Source organism: Balaenoptera borealis (genome assembly GCF_965194805.1).
Source record: "Balaenoptera borealis genome assembly, chromosome: 13".
Classification (NCBI taxonomy): Eukaryota; Metazoa; Chordata; class Mammalia; order Artiodactyla; family Balaenopteridae; genus Balaenoptera; species Balaenoptera borealis.
The window spans coordinates 94676821-94698634 of NC_138870.1; the positions used below are offsets into that span (position 1 = coordinate 94676821).

Here is a 21814-nt window from a genome sequence, read left to right on the forward strand (position 1 = left end):
CTGTTTGGCATCAGAGCACAGAGCCAAGGTTTTTTTGGCAACAAGCTTTCAAGCAGCACATTGGCCCACCACACGATCGTCACTAGCAATTTTATTTTGACAAACTGACCTCAGAATGGTAAATAAAGGTTTCAGAACAAAAAAAGAACGGATTGCCGGCCTCCAGCTAATACACCAGCCAGGTTTATGTATGTACAAAACTTACAAGTATCTACTTATTAGAAATTAAAGGCAATCTCGCCCTAAAAATGAAGGGGCTCTTTTATTGTGAATGCAGTTAAGTTTAAAAAGCTGGCTTGATAAAAATATCTTTTCAGAACTCTGACTTTAAACAAAGGCTTTCTGGGGGAAACTTGCATTTCTCTGTGTCTTTGAGATGTAAATGTTCTACCTGATCTTCCTAGGATGTTGTGTGTGTGTGAGTGTGAATGTCTATGTGTTTTGAAAACTTGACCTCTGCCATGCTATTTTTTGAGAGTAAACTCTCTGGATTTTACTTAGGTTACATCTTCCCCCACTGTTATGTGGAAGCCTCTTGCGTCTTATTGGTTTGAATCAATATTAATATATTTTATTAATGGCCAAATGATGGATCCTTTTAAATTGGAGAAACTAACAAATTGGCGAATCTAGGGTGCTCTCATTATAAACAGCTGTTTTATTGGTACCTATAAAAAATCAAAGGTAAAAAAAAGTTATATCTAATGATTAACCTATGAATGTCTTTAGTTTAAAACAAGTAAGAAAAACTGGTTTGGGAAGCTTCATTTGTGGTCTTTGCTTTCCCTCAATGGGTCTTACAGATGCTAATAGAAGCATTAGAATAATTAATGTTAACAGGAAAAATCCTTAAAGGAAAGTCTAGATACTATTTCCAACAAGGTAGAAATTTTAAAAGGAATTATCTCAAATGAATAAAGAAATCTTTGGATGGTTATTTAAAATGGGATAAATAAAATGGAGATTTATGTGATAAAAACACAAGATTTTGATATTACTACACTACCTAAGGTTAAATGGGCCAAAAGGGACCCTCTACTGGTCCCCAGTAGTAAAAGCCAAACAAGTCCATTCTATTTACCCTAGTTTTAAGTATACATTTAGGGGGCTAGAAAAAAAAATTTACACTGAGATACCTCACCAGCAATTATTTGGGGCAACAGTTAGGCCAAAGGGCCTGCATTCTTGGCTCAACCCCCCTCTGCAAATTCCAGAGCCTTTTATATAAAAATAGATAAAATGGACAGGAAATAAAAAGAAAAACTTCTAGACCTCCTCCTATAAGATCAAAGCTTGTTGATTGGCTCCTAATGAAAGCTAAAGTTAAAGGTATAAAAGTTGACAGAATTGAGATGAAAGTGTATAAAATTGGTATATTTAAATGCTTTCTATGAGATGGTTACATCTCTTTTAATTATATTACAGGATAGACATGTTTCAGTAGGAAATACTGATACTTCCCCTGCCTGGTATTATAAGATAAGGCATATAGATTGCCCCTCAGGAAATATTAAACATACTAAAGGAGACCAGTAGGGTTACCTGAGTCATAGAAATAAGTAAAAGCTGGGAACTAACATTCAAGGGCTAATAAAAATACAGTGATTTTGCTCTGGGTTTAACTTGTAAACTCAAAATGAAGGTCTTTGCTGAATGCCTTATACAAACCTTTGAAAGCATGATAAATTAAACTCAAGTTCTAGAACACAGAACTCGTAAAATAAATGTTTAGTTAGAAATCTTGTCTCTGATAAAATCTTTTAGTATAGTTTAGCTGACAGACCTTGTTCTTTGGGGAACAGGTCTTTCGCTTGCAAATTACTACAAACCAGAAATGTAAATATAGGCCACAAGGATGACTGAGCCTAATTAGCTCAATCTGGCTGCTCTCCCAGAGGCAGTGGCGTGAAGCGAGATCTTGATTCCCTGCCCAGAAATTGATCCTGGAGAGCGTGGATGAAAACCGCTAATTCTAGCCACCAGACCAGCAAGGGCTAGAGGCTAGAAGCTATTTTTCCCTGGCTCTTGCCTCCAGTGAGAAATGTATTTCTCACGGAGGCAAAAACCGTAAAAACAGGTACAAAGTTTATTATTAGAGACATAGCACAAGTGGGAGAGCACACAGAGAAACAGTTTAGTTAAGATAGAAGCAAGGCAGAGCTGCACACGCGGAGAGAAGGTGTGGGTGTCCCCCCTAAGGAGGAGGAGTGCAGTAAAGAGGCGGTAAAGTCATTTATGTCGGGAGTTCTTCCGGGTGTTTGTCTTCCTTCTGGCCAATCGTCTTGTTTTTCACCCCCCTGGCTAATTTGTTTCAGGACCCTCCCCCCAGGTGCAAACGCACCTCTCAGCCAAGATGGATCTTGATGCAAAGGCGTCTGGGAGAAGCAAGGCTCATTATGGCATGGCATTGTCCCCTGACTTTTGACCCCCAAGGAGCCTTTCTGCACATGTGTAATGTCTCCCTTGCCTCGGGCGGGGGCGGGGGCGGGATACGTGATCTCTTGATCTTTTACTCAGACAAGGTTTTGCCCCTCTTTGTTCCTGCCATGACTGTTGTCTTGAGGCGTCCACAAGAGACAAAGCCTGGCTATTTAACCCTGTTTCTGTTGTTACTTCCATTTCGGAGGGCAAACAGGAGGCTGATCGTAAATGCCTAACCTGGAACCCACCTATCTCCTGTCTCAGGAAATGCAAACAGGAGGCTAGTTTTAAGCGTCCCGCCTGAAGCCCACTTTTCCTGCCCTATGAAATGTAAACAGAAGGCCAGTTGTAAATGTCTATCCTGGAGCCCATCTATCACCTGCCTCATGGCAAGACCTGAAACCAAGGAAGAAAAAAATGACAAAGTGGCAATTTAAAAATTCAAACCGCTGGGAATGCTCCCTCAGCCAAACTTTACAAATAGTAAAGCCTTGGTCATCTAAGTAAGCAACTTTAATGTATTCCAACTGTTCTTTGCAAACTAGTAAGTTTATATTGTAATACCTGATTCATAACTAAGTTTTTAAGTAAAGCCATGAAATCTCGTTTTGCCCATCTATATCATATGTCTGTGTACACATTATACATATGAGATATATACCTCTGGAAAGTATTATCAAAATTGAATTTATAGGGCTTCCCTGGTGGCGCAGTGGTTGGGAATCTGCCTGCCAATGCAGGGGACACGGGTTCGAGCCCCGGTCTGGGAAGATCCCACATGCCGCGAAGCAACTAAGCCCGTGAGCCACAACTACTGAGCCTGCGCGTCTGGAGCCTGTGCTCCGCAACGGTAGAGGCCGCGACAGTGAGAGGCCCGCGCACCGCGATGAAGAGTGGACCCCGCTCGCCGCAACTGGAGGAAGCCCTCGCACAGAAACGAAGACCCAACACAGCCAAAACTAACTAACTAAATAAATAAATAAAATAAATTAAAAAAAAATTGAATTTATAAAGAGCTCTAATTTAAAAGAAAGCGCTTACAAATAGAGGAAGCAGCCAAAATGACTCTCAGGTTCACGTGAACTAGGAAATATTCAATATTAAGTTGATACCTGGTATTAAAGTTTGTTTGTTGATGTAATCAATATAGACATGTCTTTAGAGCAGGGGTCCCCAACGCCCGGGGCCACAGACCAGTACCAGTCCGAGGCGTATTAGGAACCGGAGGTGAGTGGCACACAGTAGGAGGTGAGTGGCGAGCGAACGAGCGAAGCTTCATCTGCTGCTCCCCTTTGCTCTCATCCCCCCGCCCCCCCAGTTGGTGGAAAAATTGTCTTCCACGAAACTGGTCCCTGGTGCCAAAAAATTTGGGGACCGCTGCTTTAGAGTCACCAACATTAAGTATAATACTGTATTGTACCTAGGTTCAATAGAAGTCAAATAAGACATTATTATATCTGTTACAAGAAAAATAACTGGATGTGATGAGACTTTAAATGTAAATGAGATAAGAGCTTTTGGGTAAACTCTTCAAAAATAATTATATTTTAGAAATGTCTACTTAAGATGATCTTTCCAGATATTTGGTAACTTGAAGTTCTAGAGTTGTGCTAATTTAAGTGATGGAAGTTTTTTGAATAGCTAATTTCCAAAAAAAAAAAAAAAAAGATACTGAGACATCAATTACTAAATAGGGAAACTAAAGGCATTTAGGACTATCAGTAAAAATGGTGCCACCCTGAGATGTTCTCTGTAAGAAAATGAATGTTTTTAGAAATTATCACTGGTATTTTTCACCAATCTACAGAATGCTAACATAAAAGACAGTTCAGAATTGCTTACTTTTTCGTTTTCACTAGAAATTAAGGTTTTTAAGAGTTGAGAATTCTAATTTAAACATATAATTAAAGCTAATAGGAGTAATATGGAAACATTTCAGTGTACAGTAGGAAAGTAGAATGTGTTTTCAGTAAAGAAGGTATATATGGAATCCCTAACATCTGATATGCCCTGGTATAATGTCATAATTCTAGTTATTATCCTAAAATGTTATGTCACAGAAATATCCAAGTTTCCTGCCAGCTGCATTGTACTCAAATCTTTAACCATGCTATTTTAAGTTTTGTCCTGATGCTTTTACAAAATGAAGATTTTTAAGAAGACTCATAAAAAACAAATACAAGTTTCTCGTTTTTTTAAAATTAATTTATTTTTGGCTGCATTGGGTCTTCGTTGCTGCACGTGGGCTTTCTCTAGTTGCGGCGAGCAGGAGCTACTCTTTGTTGCGGTGCGCGGGCTTCTCATTGCGGTGGCTTCTCTTGCTGCAGAGCATGGGCTCTAGGTGCCCAGGCTTCAGTAGTTGGCGGCACGTAGGCTCAGTAGTTGTGGCTCGCAGGCTCTAGAGCACAGGCTCAGTAGTTGTGGTGCATGGGCTTAGCTGCTCCGCAGCATGTGGGAGTTTCCCAGACCAGGGCTCAAACCCATGTCCCCTGCATTGGCAGGCATATTCTTAACCACTGCACCAACAGGGAGGGACGTCCCCAAATATGTTTCTGATTGCCTTTAGATAATACCACTGAACTCTGTAACAAATGACAAAACTCAAAACCTGATTACTTCATCCAGATCAACAGGAATCAATTACATGGGACTGAAGGAATTGATTAATATGATTTATAACTTTATGACTTTGGGAAATATACTAGCTTTAATCTTCGTTTTTCAGAAAAACGTTTTCTCTTATGCTATGATGTACAACAAGTTGATAAGGTATACCTTTGTAAACAAAGATGAAACATTTATCTTTTTCTACCTGTTCCTGCTGAAATTTGGCCTCTCCAGCTGGCCCTCCTGTGGACTTGATGGTTTATTGCAACTGGATTACAACTAGTTATACTAGTAATTGTTTTAATTTGTTCTTTGTTTCCAAATTGTTTATACTTCGTGTCTCCCTGCTGCACTACGACTTTGTCAATATTACTAGCTGCATTACTTATATCCTGTCTGTTTCATAAGATTGTTGTCTCTTACAGTACCCAGTGTGTAACCAGGCCTCCAACAAAATTGATGATGGCTAAACACCCTGAGGAAACAGATCACATTTATGACTCTTATAGAATAACTGTAATAGTGTGATTCTAGGTATGGGAAGGAACAACAAGGGAAAACATTTCCTGGATCATAGTAGACTAGTAAGACAGACGATCCAGAGAATCTTTAATCATCAACAGGGCCTAATCTGGAAACTAGCACCTGGAGTGACACATCAACACAAATTTTCACCTCATCTGGGATGCGCCTCCCAGTGCCGTGGGACAAAATTTGGTCATGAAATGTCTCCCAAATATTAGTCAAATTTCCAACCAAGAGGAGGATCTGAGAAATGGAGTATTTCCCGCTGTATCAGTAAACAAAGGATGTCACACTCATCAGCGATTGCAGCCACCACTGATGTGAGCTGGTGAGCTCTGAGGGAACTCAGGAAGGAAAGAATACCTGCCATCCAGCAGCCATCAGACTGCAGCCACTGCCTACGGTGAGCCCTGAGGAAACTCAGGATGTGAAAACATAGGATATTGGCCCCAGACAGCTGAGGTGCATTTCAAAGGAAAGACTTCAGTGAGCCCAGACTCTTGCATCTTCCCATACGTAGAAAAGCGCTAAATTCCTAAACTTGGGATATCTGGTTTTCTTTAATTAACAATAATCTTTTGATGTTCAGACCACCTGCCCTTTGTTGCAAAACTTCTATATAACCTGGCTCCCCACCTCACCTCCTCGGAGCAGTTCTTTCAGGGTTATTTGAGATGCTGCCTCCTGGGTTTGAAGTCTTAAAAATTCCCGCTGAATAAAACATAACTCTCAACTTTTAGGTTGTGAATATTTTTTAAGTTGACAACTGGAAGGAAAAGGAACCACTGGGCACTTGATGGGGACAGAACTGAGGCCAGCCTGGTGCTCCGTGACAGCTCATTTGCAGACAAGTCCGGTGTGGAAGGCGGCTCCCTTCCATCTGGCAGAAGATGCTTTCCCTGGACCCCACTTCCCAGGCACCCCTGAACCGAACAGGAGGGGAGACCACCGAGTGGCCGCCCTTCAGCCCTTACGTGCCCTCCGTGTGGCTTTGGTGCGGTCACTGCGATGATCTGAGGTGTCTCCGGCAATCACGTCGATGGGAGCACTGAACCGTGGGGAAAGAGCAGGGCTGACTGTGGGCCTGGGCAGGAGAAGCCTGGCCATCAGAGCTCCTCTTTGTTGCTGTCGAAGGGCGAGACCGGAGGCCCTGGAGCCAGAGGGTGCTGTCCTGGCCCGTGGTCGCCAGGTTGCTGGCCGCTGTCCCCCCGGCCCACAGTGGCATAGTCCCACAGGAGCCCACTCTCCACGCCGCGCTGGCGGAGGCTCTCGGTTCCCATGAGCCCCTGTGTTCTCAGGTACCCCTGCTGGCAAAACGGTGGCAGCTTCTGGCGTGTTAGGGCGAACAGGAAACAGGACTCTGCACAAAAGCAAAAGGAGGTCGGGCTGAGAGGTGTGGGGGGAGGTGCAAGGGGAGGGGGTGCCAATGCCCCAGGGGCCTCACCCGGTTCCCTCCATCCCCTGAGCCTGGGAGCTGACTTTTCTGGGTATCTCACGTCTGACCTGGGTAGCCGTGGATCTCATCCCTCCCTGAGGTTCCAAGACTGGGAGGCTACCTCAACATTTTGGAAAAACAAGGCTCCAGAGGAAAGCAAACCAAAGAGACGGCTCAGCTCCCAGAGGTGGGAGGCCCGCATGCTGCTGTGCGTGGCGCCAGCGGGGTGGGCGCTCAGCCACCCGGGAGCAGCCCCTCAGCCTTCTCTTCCAGGAGCCACCCCGGGGGGGCTGGGAACTTGGTGGTCAGTTCCATTTTGAGCTCAGAGTTCCCTGCAAAGATTTATTCCCTCAACAATGTCTGAGCTGCAAATACTGTGTGTAAAGCACGATTCTAAGCACTGTGGGGGACATAAAGATAAAACTGCTAAACCCTCGTCTGTGCCACAGCAGAAAGCTGGTGTGTAGGTCAAATCTGATCAATGAAGAAAGAGCTGTGGATACGTGTTATCTAGAAATATTAAGAGACAACCAGAAGAGCTCGAAGTCATTCCTTCTGGGGAATGGGAATGGAAGTGGGTAAAAAAGCCTTTTAGCCAAGTACTTATATAACTTTGACTTAAAAAATAAAAAGGATGAAACAGAGGTGGGCTTAATCTTCTAAGGGATTTAGAGACAGGATGGGAAGATGTAGTGAGTGTCAGAAAACCATCGAGTCTCTCGCCTCAGTGAATGGGCACATTACAAAAGGATGCTGTAAGGCTCACACGAGTGACCAGGCTGTGAGGTGCCACAGGAAAACTATTTCCTACCTTACCTCTGACTTATAGTACCGAGGGCCCCTGCCAGAATGGTCCATGACCATCCTCTCTGAGCAGGGAAGATAGCAGATGTGGGAGAGGACGGAGAGGGGCAGTGAGGTGGCCTGTTGGCAAGCACCTCCTATGACATACGTCACCCCTTCTGCAGGGGCCAGGGCGTGGAGAAGCCCAGCAGATCTGGGTCCAGAACTAGCAGCTGCACACCCACTAACCGGGTGGAGGGAAAGCCCACCCTCTGCCAGCTGGCCCTTTGTGGGGAGGACTCCTTCAAGTTCAAGGCAGTGACACTTAGTGGCTTGTACTGTTGAGTGTATCTAGGGAGTAGGAGCCAGGAGGCTGCAAGGCCTGTGATGATGGGTCGGCAGGAGCCGTAACTCAGGGTAGGAATACACTCCCTAACAGGCACTGGCATTTCTGTGTACTCTTGAAACCTCGAGAAACAGACAGAGGTTTTGCAGCTGAGGTCTCTAGGCCTATAGTGGGTAATTTCATGTGTATGGTCAGAGTTTATGTCTGCAGAATGCTAGTACTTCAAAGCTGCTTAGCTCTGCTCTATGAATTACCCCTGTTTGAGCATCTACATATATTTAGACTATTAACTTAAAGTATTGTTTTAAGCCATCTCCCTTAATATATACATTTTAATTTCAAGGTAGACTGAGGGATGAAAGAAGGACACTTGCTCTCTGCCCCGTAGGCCAAGGACTGACTGTCTCTAACCTGGTTTGATATGAATAGTGTGTGATATACAATCACTGTTCAACAGATGTTTGCTGGACAGAAAAAAAGAGTGGGTATCCTGGTAATTCAGGGGGTTAAAAAAAAAAAGACAAAAATTTGGCTTGTTTTGGTCAGTTCTCCCTCTGGATCGTGAGACTTCTCTCCCCAGGTCCCTCTTTGGGTTTGACTGTCAGAGCTATCTTCCATCCAGTTCACCAATTTTCCCTTCATCTCTGTCTAATGTGCCACTAACCTTGACATTGAGTTTCTAATTACAAATTTATATTTTCATTTCCAGAAGTTCCATTTGGACCTTTCTGAAATCTGCCCAATTTTGGTAGTCCTACCCTTTCATTCCATTTTCAGTAATCTCTCTTTTATTTACTTACAGATTTTGGACATACTCTACATCCTCTCTCTGACCATTCCATTTCCCACAGGCTTTGTAGGTTTCATCCTACAGTGTGTTGCTTCTGCTGACACTCCCTCATGGTAGTTTGTATCCTTACGTGTTAACTGCTTTCTGCTTGGGAGTTCATGTTCCTGGGAACTTTATCTGGGGGAATTCTTTGAGGCCTAGTATTAAGGTATGTGTCCTCACAGAAGACTCACATCGACTTCTGTGATTTCTGCACCATAACGATAGTGTGAACTTTGGCCCCAAACTCATATGAGTGAGGCCTAGTGGATGGAAGTTCTCAGGGGAGATTTTCCCCCCCACTCTACCCAGAGCCAAAAAGCATGTGTCTCCTCTGTCTCTCTCGGGAGTGCTTTCTGCCTTCTGCTTTACCCACTGAGATCCCAGCTCTATTTAAAGGTCTCTGTACAGACATCCTACCCCGCTCCAGCCTCGTCTTCCCAGCTCCAAGTGCTGGTCAGTTACCCGGGCTCTAGGCCACTGACAGTCAGCAGGTATCCCTCATCCAGCGGTGGGTTTGTGCTTTTCTTGGTGTTTGGCCTCTGGGGAGTTCCCTTATTTTCCTGCCAGTCTTTTAAAAAAGACATTTTATTCAGTGTTTGCAGGTGTGCTGTACTGGGAGGGGGTTTCTGTGAACACCGAGTCCTCCCGTTGTAGGAGATGGAAGTCTTGGGTCTGGGTTTCTAGACGCGCATCCTAAAGTTCCACAGGGCACGGATCTACCCGGTCTTCTTCACCCTCCAGCTCAGCCCCTTTGTCCTTCCGGAAACTTAAGTTACCTGCATAGAAGCTCCGGAGATCGGTGTCCAAGCAGTTCTCCAGGAAGCGCCTCAGGGGCAGAATGTGCCCCACCGGGGCCGTCCAGTCCGTCAGGAAATCTTCCACGATGTGGTGGATGGCCGTGGGCCGCGGCAGAGGCCAGCCTGCGGGGCGGAACCTCACCTCCTGCTCTGTGGGGAGGAGAAGGGGCGTCATGTCAGAGCCGAGTGCGGGGCTTCCATTCCTGGGGCCACGTCCCGGGTGCCTGCCCCCCAGCCCCTCGCGCTCAGCCTTCCTGATGCACCTCTGCATGGGCCACGGTCAGCCCGTTCAGCTGTCCTTCCGAATGTCTGGAAGGTGGACGTGAGGGAGAGGGACGAGACCAGACTCATCCCCTGCACTGTCAGCGGGCACAACTAAGACCAGTCACTTGAACTTGGTTTGCTTCTAAGACTTATGTGGACTGAGGTCTATTGTGACTGCTTTGAAACTGGCCTTTCTGTGAGGAGACTCGGGGTCCTGCATCCAAGGGGTCTTAGGGCCCCTCTAGTGCAGTTTCCTACCTGGTGGGTGCCCTTCCATGTGTCCCTGCCACAGGGCACCAAGCCATGACCACCCCTGCCTCGGGAAACTCTGGGAGGTGGCCCATCCCACCCTCGGCAGCTTCCACGATTAGCTGCTCCTTAGTGTGAACGTAAACCTGCGCTCCTGTCACTTCTACCTGTGGACACTACCTCCGCCCCTTGGAACGGCCTCTATTTTTAGATCATCCTCTTCCAGGGGACATCCCTTCAAGTTTGGAAGCAGGAGTCATGTTCCCCAGGTTGGTCATCATTTGGTAGCTACTCCGTGCCGGGCACCATGCTGGCGTTGTGCTGTATCATCTCATTAACCCTCATTCTACAAGGAGGGTGCCATGGCCACCCCCATGTCACACCCGAGCAAGCTGAGGCTCAGCGGGGTGAAGTTAACGGTCCAAGGTTACACAGCGAGGAAAGGACGGCCCTGGGACACTGCCCAGCTCTCCTGCTCCCCTCCTGTGCTAACCAGTTCCCCTTCCCTTCCCTGTTCCTTCTAAGAGTCAGTCCCCAGATCCCCGCTCCCCACTCCACGGTCAGCCTCCTTTGGAGACAGCAACAACAGTGCCCCTCTGACGACGTGGTGCCTGGAGGTGATCACGCCGCTCCACACGTGGCCTGCCCAGGTCGACGTGTGGGCCAGAATCTGGGAATAGCATTTATCGTTCTTGGACCATCTGCCCCATTTAGGCTCTAGGCAGAGCCCCTAGCGGCCCCCCTTCTGTCAGCTGAGGGTGCTGCATGACAGCTTAATGGCGCTGGGGTCTGAGGAGTGCCCTCGCTCGGGGGAGAGCGGAGACCCAGCTCACCAGTGGGGAGGTGCCTGTAGTAGTAGATGACAGGATGGAGGAAGTTAGACAGCCAGGCGTCTTCCGTGTGCCCCACAGAGCGGTCATAAAAGAAGACGTCCTTGTCGGGCCCAGAGAAGTTCCGGCCGTACTCCATATTGATGACGAAGAGCCCGTGCCTGGCCCTTCTTCCTGTGATTGTCTCCAGCTGGGCCAGCATCTGCATGGGGAACTCCTCCAGGTACGCAAAAGCAGTGGCATTCCTGGGGACAGGGGCAACACGGCGGGGGTAAGAGCCTCAGTGCTGCGGCAGAGGTGACAGGCGTGTGCGTGCGTGTGTGGCGTGTGCGTGCGTGTGTGGCGTGTGCGTGCGTGTGGCGTGTGCTGGTGTGTGTGGCGTGTGTGTGCGTGTGGCGTGTGCTGGCGTGTGTGGCGAGTGCGTGCGTGTGTAGCGTGTGCATGCGTGTGTGGCATGTGCGTGCGTGTGGCGTGTGCTGGCGTGTGCGTGCGTGTGGCGTGTGCTGGCATGTGTGGCGTGTGTGGCGTGTGCGTGCGTGTGTGGCGTGTGCGTGCGTGTGTGGCGTTTGCGTGCGTGTGTGGCGTGTGCCTGCCTCTCCTGCCTAGACGCGCCCGTCAAGCGGCGTGCAGACACTGACCAGGCCTGCGCGTCTCACCTGAACATTACTGTTACAGCTGAGCCCTGACTTACACGGGGGAGAGAAGACAAGACGCTGAGTAACCTGAGTGGGTATCTGGGGAGAGGGGGAGCCAGGCTGAGAGACCAGTGATGGAGAAGCCCTAGGAGGGAGCGAACACCTTGGCATGTTCAAGGGACAGGAAGAAGGCCTGTGTGGCTGGAGTGGAGCCGAGGGGGAGGGGACGGGAAGTCGGCGGGGGCGGGTCAAGGAGGGCCGTGTGTGCCACGATGGGAATGTCGGGTGTCACCTGGGCTGGGAAGGGAAGCTGCGGGCCTTGGGAGGATATTGAACAGAGCTGAATTCGAGTGATTCAAGTTTTAAAAGAATCACTCTGGGTCTTCCCTGGTGGCACAGTGGTTAAGAATCCGCCTGCCAATGCAGGGGACACGGGTTCGAGCCCTGGTCCGGGAAGACTCCACATGCCGTGGAGCAACTAAGTCCGTGTGCCACAACTACTGAGCCTGCGCTCTAGAGCCCACGAGCCACAACTGCTGAGCCTGCGTGCCACAAGTACTGAAGCCCGCACGCTGAGAGCCCGTGCTCCGCAACGAAGAGTAGCCCCAACTCACCACAACTAGAAAAAGCCTGCACACACCAGCAGCCAAAAAAAAAAAAAAAAAGAATCACTCCGGCCACCATGTTGAGAGCAGACCATGGGGTCAAAGGTGAGAGGCTGGGGCTTCTCTGGTGGCGCAGTGGTTGAGAATCTGCCTGCTAATGCAGGGCACACGGGTTCGAGCCCTGGTCTGGGAAGATCCCACATGCCACGGAGCAACTAGGCCCATGAGCCACAATTACTGAGCCTGCGCGTCTGGAGCCTGTGCTCCGCAACAAGAGAGGCCGCGATAGTGAGAGGCCCGCGCACCGCGATGAAGAGTGTCCCCTGCTTGCCGCAACTAGAGAAAGCCTTTGCACAGAAACGAAGACCCAACACAACCAAAAATAAATAAATTAAAAAAAAAAAAAAATCTCCAAGGCTTACGCCGTTATTAAAAAAAAAAAAAAAAAGGTGAGAGGCTGCTGTATCAGTGCAGGTGAGAGATGCTCATGGTCCAGACCAAGGTGGCAGTGGGGGCGCTAGTGAGAGGCAGATTCTAGACACAGTTTGAAGGTAGAGCTGATGGGACCTACGGATGCTGTGAATGCGGTGAATGGGTATGAAAGAGAGAGGAGTCAAGGGTGATGGGGGTTTTGCTCTGAGCACCGCTGAGTTTCCTGCATGTCCCTGAACTTAATGTGCTGCTGCACTCACTGGCTTTGGACCAGGCTGTTCCCTCTGAGAACCAGCCCCACCGCTCACCACCCTCAGCTCTTCTCCCTTCCCTGCTCTGCATGGTTTCCTTCTCAGGGAGCGTCCTCTGTGATCTGCTGCTTATCACTTGATTGATAAGGAGCCGACATGGTCTGGCCCAAGGAGCTCTTACACCCACGCAGGTGGTGATCCGTCATCACTGCAGTTCACTGCTCATCTGTTTGGTACCAGACGCTTTTCTACCAGTTACCTTTACTCCTTCCTACAGTCCTGCAAGGTAGGTATTATTAGCTCTATTTTGCAGATGAGAGAAAGGCTCAGAGAGACTAACTAACTTGCCCCAGATCACATGGGTGGAAAGTGGCAAAGCTGCAGCACACCCACGTGTCTGTCTGTCTGTCCGTCAGTAGAGCTTGTGGTGTTGATTTCACTGATTTCCCCAGAACAGACTGATCCCCACCCTCCCTGCCCACCCCACCAGCCATCTTCATCTTAGCAAAGAACCACTGGGCTCTTCCACACATGCAACAGGAAGGGAAGAGCAAGACGGGGTGGGAGGGGGAGGGGCAGTGGGAAGGCGAGGGCTGGACTACTCACTCCTTCAACAGGACCACGTCGGCCAGCACACTGAACATCTGGTAGAGCCCAGAAGCCTCGTTGACGCGCCGGATGATGGCACTGGCCAGCTGCGTGATGGGGTGCTGGGTGGAGGGCCAGGTGACGCCGTGATGACGCTGCTCCAGCAGCCGGTGGACAGCACGCACTGAAATGGCCAGAGGGAGGAATGCCATGCTGCCCTTAAGATGTTATCTTTCACCTCCGGGGAGTGGGGGGCGACGCAGAGCCCCACCAGCTCTGCACTCAGGACACGCTTGTATGCGCGGCTCCAAGAAGATGCCTTTAGAACAGGGTCCGCACGTGTGTGCTGAAAAGGGCTGGATGGGAAGTGTTTCTGGCTTTGCAGCCCAGACGGTCTCTCTCACTTGACTCAATTCTGCCTCTGGTGGGAAAGCAGCCACAGAAGACCGCGAAATGAACGGGCATGGCTGGATTTGGTCCCCAGGCCCGAGACTGCCTGCTTCTGCTTTAGGCCATCTGCATACGGAAGTCCTGCCACTGTCACCTCACATGTGGTGCGTCCAAACCAGACCCAGAGCCTTCCTCTGCAACCTCTCCCCTCCCCCCAGTCCCCATGTCTATCAGAGACTCCCAAATGGAAAACCTTTGACTGCTCCCCCTCCTTCACAGCCGAAAGCCACATCTGTTACTAAGTTCTACTTTGAGATGCTCTGTATATCTCTGGAAGGACAGAAAAGCAACAGCCATCTCAAACAACAGGGGGACATTTTCTGTGTACCTGGGGCTGCCCTTACACAGCTGTGACACTGGGGCACCACACACAGGTGCCTGCTCCTCGAAATGAATCAACACAACACCCAAATCCGGTAACAGCGAGGACACAGACAGCCAGTTCACGCGCTGGGAGACTGGGTCGACCAACGGTCACAGGAAAGGATGTTCAGCCTCACGAGACAGACAGACAGACATCTGGTTCTCTGGAGGAAACAAGGTTATGCTGCGTTTTGTGAAAGGATGAGGAATTACACAGCTAGGGAAGTGTGGGAAGGGGGCCTGACAAAAGCAGCATGGGTGCAAAGACATAAAACCTTGAGAAACTGGCACATTCTGAAAAGCAGGCGAGGGCCAGGCTGGGCAGGCGAGCTGGTGCCGGCTGCACGAAACTCCGGATGCCATGCCGAGGGCCTGGCTGGGGAGCCCCTGGAGGTTTTTCTGTTTAAAGAACAGTGTTCTGGTGGGTACCGGAGTGTCTGGATGGGAAGCCAGAGGGACCAATGGCAGGAAGACCAGTCAGGAGAGACCAAGAGGTCCCAAGTCAGGCAAGTGAGGCTGGGATGGACTGGAGAGAGACAGGAGGGGGAGGGGCAGGGTTCCCAGCAGGCCCTACCTTCTGAGGTTACCATCTTTCATCTTGCTTTACTCCGGCTTGCTGTTTTCTACTTGTCTCCCTTGGGGACCTGTTTTTCAGCTGAATGATGAGCAAGGTCGGGCAGGATGTAGTGTGTACAGTCACACTGCCCCTCCCTCTAGTGGGGTCCCCAGCTAGTAGGAATGACCACAGCTCTTGGTGGCCTGTCCATCCAGGATTGTTTCCCACTTGCCTGAAGCTTAGTGGTGGTCAGCTGGGAGCCTCAAAGTCAGACAGGTGTGGATTCAAATGCCACCTCTGCCATCCACTGGCTGGGTGACTTTGGGTAAGTGACTTAACTTCTCTGTGCCCCAGTTTCCTTCTATGAAAAATGGAATTGAAATAACAGGATGTCTCTTATGGGGCTGTTGGGAGAATTAAGAATGTGAGCTGGGGAAAGATGAGGGGACAGAGGGAAGCAAGAGAGATGGGGCAGTACCTGTCAGGACAGCAGGTGCAGGAAGGGTGACATGCAGAGGAACGTGAGGAGGGTTTCTTGCTGGGGACACAGCTGGAGAGATGACTCTTCCCATTCTGTGTGTGTGTGTGTGTGTGTTCCATTTGCAAATATTTTGGTAAACAGACAGCTAACATTCTCGGTTTCTTTCCCTGACCACATGCAAGGGGTATAAAACATATCATCTGGAAATCAACAGCAAAGCATGATTATCTTTCCCTGTCAAACTGGAAGTAGAGTGAAATGCAAAAAGTAGCATTAAGGCAAGTGAGGCATCAAATTAAATATAGAAACATCAGGATGAAGGACCCTTATGGTGTTTTCATGGTCAAATTAACTGGCCCATGTAACACTCGTCATGCAATAAAGCACCCATCCAACGGGCTACCCAGAGCGCAGAAAATTGGTACCCTTAGTACCGAGAGTTTTGAAAGAGAGCTGATATAATCTAGTTGCAATTTTTATTGAAATTTGTTGGTACCCAAAGAGTCTATGTGTACGTAATGCTTTACAGCTCCACGGTCTCCAGATATTACCTTATTTAGTCCTTACAACAGCTCTATGGGGTGGAGAATTCACCTCATTTACAACTCTGGCATCTGGGAGGGCCAACAGAGGCTTAGGGAGGTTATGAAGCCTCACCCCTGAGACCGCCCAGCTGCTTCCCCAGGTTAGCAGCCCCAACCAAGCTCAGCATCCTTGCCAATCATGGTGACACGGGTAACACGCCACCCCCAGATGTACTTACTTTTACACCTTATCTGGTACTTCTCTAGATGTGTCCTCAGACCAAGAAAACCCACTGCCGCCTGCCCCACAGGGAATTTGTGACAATCAACTGCTGATAAGTAATCCCTTTAAGGCTGCTTTAAGGGAATCAGGCGTGTCTTTACAAACCCTGGAGACGGTTCTGTCTGGGGACAGCGGCCCTCTCTGCCGGGCTCACCTGTGTATCGGAATCCATGGATGAAGCCCCCAGCAGATTTCCGGTAATCCACGGAGTGGCTGGCAGTCCCCAGGACAAAGAGGCCCCGGCTCCCTTTGGACTCATAGCTGGCTTTGACCAGGGGGTACTTCTTGCTGAGCTCACCCCCTGCAGAGAGTCGGAGGGACCTGTGAGTGGAAAGGGCTGTGAATAAAATCGCTGCTATGTATGAAACACCTTTTACAGGCTTGGCACTGAGCTAAGTGCTTACATTCCTGCTCAAATTTTAACCACACCATGACCCTAGGAGGCGCGTATGACGATGGCCATTTAGCAGACAGAGTAACTGAGGTTCACGTTAAAGATGTGGTGGGTCAGGGACAGAGCCAGGATTCAAGCCGCACTGGAGGCTGGGCTCTGGGTCCCTGTGTGACCTGATGGCACAGGAGGATCTGCTCAAGCCCTCTGGCGTCTCCTTGTCCACCTGGGCCTTGACCAGAGGGCTTTGCTGAGAGATCCAGCTCCTCCCCTCTGTTCGGACTCACTTGCTGAAAATGGAGAAGTCGAAGTTCCAGCCCAGGCAGCGGATGACCCGGTCGTAGGCCACGCGCAAGGCGAAGTTGTCGTTATCGTCCTGGGGGAGGGGGATGGCGTCGGCACTCCGGTTGCCTTCCTCCAGGAAGAATTTCAGGGTGACGTGGAACTTGCCCTCGTGGTCCTTCACAATGGCCAGATCCGTCAGGTCAGACTCGAGCAGCCCGTCCAGGGACTTCAGTTGGTATGTGTCCAACAGGCCATTGTTGATGGCCCTGGGGCCCAAGGGGAATGTCAGGAGAGAGAAAGAAGTCTGTGCCGGGTAAGGGAGCCTCAGGGACCAGGGTGGGGGTCAGGGGCTGGCAGCACAGCACACACAGTACCTGCCCAGCATACCTGAGGTCGCCGACGTAGTGGGTGGCCCAGGAGAGCCGGACCCGGGAGCGGCTCAGCATGTGGATAAAGTTGGTGACACCCAAGATGTTCTCCGCCGTCTCAAAGGCCGAGTTTCCCCGGCCCAGGATCAGCACATTCTGACCCACGAAGTCCTTGGGATCCACGGACACGGACTCATAACCATCCACGTATTCAGAGCCAGGGAAGTCAACCTGGTTGGGGACTGACAAGCCGGTGGCCACGAGAAGGACGCTGCAGGTGGGGGACAGAGGGAGGATGGCTTAGCCTCTTAGCTATGAGACCACGAAGTGAAAATCCCTCTTTGGACCTGCCGCCTGGCTCGCCCGCCTCACCCAGACTGCTGGCTCCTAAAAGAAAGCAGGTCATTCATTTATTCACCCACCTCCTGACCTGTCCCAGTGCATCGGAGACTTTACCCTGGCCTCTCACTGAGTGATCCAGTGGGTGCAGTTTCCTTTACACCTTCCTGGGATTATACCAAACGTGAGAATTAGTTTTACTTTCTGACTTTGGAGAGAGTGACGCCATGAGAAATGGAATAATTCACTTAATTTTGAACATGGCAGCCTCACCAAGTACCACCCTAGTCATGAAAATGAAACTATACGTTCTGCTTCCCCCTTTCTTACTTGCCTGGCAGATGCAGAATCTGCTGAGTGGTGATTGTGTATGAGGCCCTGTACTAAGTGCTTTCTGCCTCATCTTACTGCTCAAAGCAGCTCTGCACTGGTGTTATTCGGCCTGCTCTACAGGCGAGGAGATGCAGGCTCCACGTGGGCCCGCGACCTCCACAGCTCCTTAGACAGCAGAGCCAGAATCTGACCACAGGTCAGCCTAATTCCAGAGTCTTGCTCTTTCTGCTGGTGGGGATTACAATCCTGTGGTGGACAAGCTGGGAGCTGGACCCTGTCGGCCTGCAGAGGAACGGTTTGATCACAAGGTAGTTTCGAAAACAGGACCGGGTGGCCTGGAGAAGCCTCTGTGGCCCCTTGCTTTCTGGCCTGTCCACTTGCTCACATCTGAATCCCCTACACCGTAGCACTGCTGCCTAAGATGCGAGGGTCCAAACTGCCCCAACCCTTCTCTCCTTGGGCTGTAACAAGCAAGGAGCAAGGCTGAGCCTCTGGCAAAAGGCATGAGAAAATGAACCGTGATCGAGCACCTGCCTGGAGCCAGGTGCTAGGCTGACGGCCGGGAAGGGAGAGGCAGTCGGGCACAGCGTTAAGAACACAGGCTTCAGAGTCAGGAAGATGTGAGCTCAAGTGGCAGCTGCGCCCCTTATTAGCTGTGTGACACAGCACCGGTTACTTAACTTCTCTGAGCCTCAGTTCTTCATCCATAAAATGGGGATCAGTGAACCTCCTTCAAAGGGTCCTTGTGAGGATTAGACGAACACAGAATAACATATAACTCTGAATTTGGGTTCTCTACACTATGCTAATCTTTCTCCCAAGTCAAAGCGAGCTAAAACTGAATCCTGGCAGCACTGCCTGTTGGCCCTCCCTCTCATTCAGTTCAGAAATCCTACTGAGCCTGTCTAACACTTGCTGGACACTTGCCAGCATTTCTCAGAATGTATTTTGGGGAACACAAGTTCTAGGAGATGCTCTACAAAAAGGGTTTTGTGGGTGCATAAGCTCAGACAATGCTCAATACCCAATGTTGGAGTCCTTCAGTGAATGTGAAGATACTGAAGACCGAAAAACCCTGGAGGAAAGAAATGGTCAGAATGTTCAAGTATGTACATACATTTCTAGGAAACACTTGGGAAATGATGGCTGAACTGAACCTCTTAGCACTGGATTTCAGTGGGAGCAAGGATGGTCAGAAATGCCTCTTTTCTCCCATTTCTCCCACACCTACGGGCCAACCAATGGGTTTCCTTCTTCCAGGGAAGGCACTGGCTTCAGCAGGTGAGCTCTGGAGCCTGGTTCCTTACCTACACTGGTATGCCTGTCCCTTCTGGTCGGTCAGGATGAAGTAATGGCCATTCCAGGCCCGTTGATCCTTGTTCAGAGTGACGTGAGCAATGGTTGTGTTGTACAGCACGTGGAGCCCCAGCCGGTCTGCGAAGTCGCCCAGGTAGCGCACCATGTCGCCGGCATCGGGGAAGTAAGCGTTGGAGTAGTGTCTGAAGAGCAGCCGGGGGTCGTGGCTGAGCAGAGAGTTCCAGTCATGGCGGAGGTTGAACTCGGCGTTGGCCTTGCCTGTGTACCGCTTGTTGATGCTGATGAGCTTGCGGTGCCGGGGGTAGCGCGTGAAGAAGCTGCCCGGTCCCGGGGCGCGTTCGAACACGGCGTAGTCCCTGCCGGCCCGCTGCAGGAAGTAGGCCATCTGCAGCCCCGCGGGCCCGGCACCCAGGACACAGTAGTCCCGGTGCGCGGGCACCGAGGCTTGGGCGGGGCACGGGGAGAGAGCCGGGTGCAGGGCGATGGTCAGGAGCAGCCCTGGGAGGCCCCACAGCAGGGCCGCGGCGGAGAGGCCCATCCTACGGCAGACCAGAGAGGTGAGGCCTCGGACCACGAAGGCCCCTCGAGGCCCGCGGACGTGAGCCAGGAACTGGGGGCCCAGAAAGGCAGGGGCTTGCCGGAGCGCTCACTGCGACTTGGGGCACAGCCAGGACCAGAACCCAAGGACCTCTGAACTCATTTGCCCTGACTCCATCGTTTCAAGCTCGGATCTGGGCTCCCCCCAGGAGTCCCCAGCCCCTCCATCTCCCTCAGGACCTTAGTTCCCAAGGGCGCCAGACTCCTTATTGCCATGGTAATAAGAGGCTGGGTGTTTTCTCCAATTTCCCCTAATTCCAGGGATGCCCAACACCCCGCTAGGGCCTCCCAAGGCCAGACCCTCGAGGGTCACGTCTTTTTGGCCACGCCCCCGCGCTCCGGCCTCCAGCCTGAAGGAGGTGTCTGCAGGCACCCCGTCCCACACCCGGGTCTCTTGGGTCACGTGACAGGGATGCCCCAGCACACCTGCCCGCGGAGCAGCGCGAGGCCACCCTCCTTCGGGCGCGCTGAATCAGGGCGCCGCTCCCCACGCGTGCGCGGTGCCCACGCCCGCAGCTTCCGCCTGCCCGGCCCGCCAGTCCACCCCCGGCACAGAGCTCGAACCTCCCAGCCGCTCCGTAGACAGCCCACAGCCAAGTCAGGCCGCGCTCGGCCTGTCCGCGCCACGGCAGCGGCCCCGCCCCTCCCGCCCCGCCAATGGCAGGGGGCGGGGTCACGTGGCGGCGCGCGTCATGCGGGCTGGGCTGCCGGGTCCTGGGCTCCGGATAGCTCGCGAGAGTCGCGCACGTGCTGCTCCGCCGGCCGGCGCGCGCTGGCAGGTGGTGGCCCGAGTGAAGATCAAATCTGGCAAGTGGCTTGGGGCTCTTTAAAGCTGTGTCTTTCCACGTGTAAGGGAGGCACGGGAGCAGACGACTTTTGGAGATAATCCCAGCTGTTACACTCCATTACGGTAGCCAAAGACTAGTTGGGTAGTCAGTACTTTGGGACCGGAAACCAGGTTAATGAAGCCAGGACAGATAAACGAATTAACTCGTGTTCGCTACAATGATTGTCTATTGTTTACTAAGAAACAGGACTGACGGGATCTTCCACCAGAACAGGAAGGCCAGGGATTGTTTCCAATATAATGTAAATAGCTGACTGGCCAAATGGAATTTAGGGGTGATTTGCTTAAGGTCACACAGTTAATAAGTGGAGTGTGACATTAAAACCCCCATTTATACTCCAAATTATGAGCTCTTCCAGAAAGCTCGAGGACTGTAACGAAGCGGTAGGGGAGGGAGGCCGGCATATATGTGATTTTGATGAAGGGGTATGTGCAATCAAGCACACATCTTGGTAGAAGGTTGCTGCTGTTCACAAGGAATTAACAGCTTAGTTAATGGTTTTAGTTCTCTATGGGAAAATGCAAGAAACTGGGTTCAGAAGATTTTCTCTTGAAAATATCTGCCTGAAGGCCGGTTCTGCCACTTTTCTTAGAGTAAAAAGCTCCTCCTCCCAATCCTCATCCTGAATTCCTTCAGGGTATATTGTAGGTCAGCAACTGCAGTGGCTAATGACTTGATTCTTGTAGAACTGGGCAGTAGGTTACATTCTTTATTTTACAATTGCTTCCCTTTCAGTCTTAATTTCGACCAAGGTTTGGGAGGCATTCTGTGACTGATTTGTCACATGGTGCTAGGAATGCTCATTCCCAGGCCAGGCACAATTTACTGATAGGCCACTCCATGTACTGTTACTGGACTAGGCCCTGTTAACAGTAGCCAAAAGCCTCTGGGCCACCTGTCTTACTAGTCTGTTATGGTTCAGGAAATGGTTCCCGCCTGTTGTTTCTTCCCATATCTAGAGTTAGACTATTACAATCATTGATCTTATAGAATTGTATGTTTGTAATTGTTTCAAGTCACCTAGTCATCATTATTTTTATTGGAGGCTCTGTCACGCATTTGGTAGTGCAAGAAACAAT

At 50.3% G+C, this 21814-nt stretch overlaps 1 protein-coding gene across 3 annotated transcripts; it reads right to left on the reverse strand.

Annotated features, from left to right (window-relative positions):
- Positions 1–6094: 6094 nt before the first annotated feature.
- On the reverse strand, positions 6095–20569 carry FOXRED2 (FAD dependent oxidoreductase domain containing 2). 3 transcript variants are annotated; one of them, XM_082350325.1, is made up of 9 exons: positions 20452–20569; positions 19281–19829; positions 17321–17572; positions 16936–17199; positions 16412–16578; positions 13619–13784; positions 11093–11334; positions 9726–9896; positions 6095–6913 (listed from the first exon to the last, which is right to left on the reverse strand). In XM_082350325.1, exons 2-9 carry the CDS (start codon positions 19826–19828, stop codon positions 6660–6662), a joined length of 2064 nt encoding a protein of 687 aa, XP_082206451.1. In that variant the 5' UTR covers position 19829; positions 20452–20569; the 3' UTR covers positions 6095–6659. The 3 variants fall into 3 exon arrangements, with proteins under 3 accessions (XP_082206451.1, XP_082206450.1, XP_082206452.1); XM_082350324.1 differs by having other exon boundaries at positions 20314–20531; XM_082350326.1 differs by lacking the exon at positions 16936–17199 and having other exon boundaries at positions 19281–20534.
- Positions 20570–21814: the final 1245 nt, after the last annotated feature.

Excerpts from the sequence above, each read along its gene's own strand:
- FOXRED2 (XM_082350325.1), bottom strand. The coding sequence starts at position 19,828 with ATGGGCCTCTCCGCCGCGGCCCTGCTGTGGGGCCTCCCAGGGCTGCTC. Across the intron at positions 17,573-19,280 it reads GGACAGGCATACCAGTGTAG|CGTCCTTCTCGTGGCCACCG; the intron begins GTAAGGAACCAG and ends CCCCACCTGCAG. Across the intron at positions 16,579-16,935 it reads GACTTCTCCATTTTCAGCAA|GTCCCTCCGACTCTCTGCAG; the intron begins GTGAGTCCGAAC and ends TTCCACTCACAG.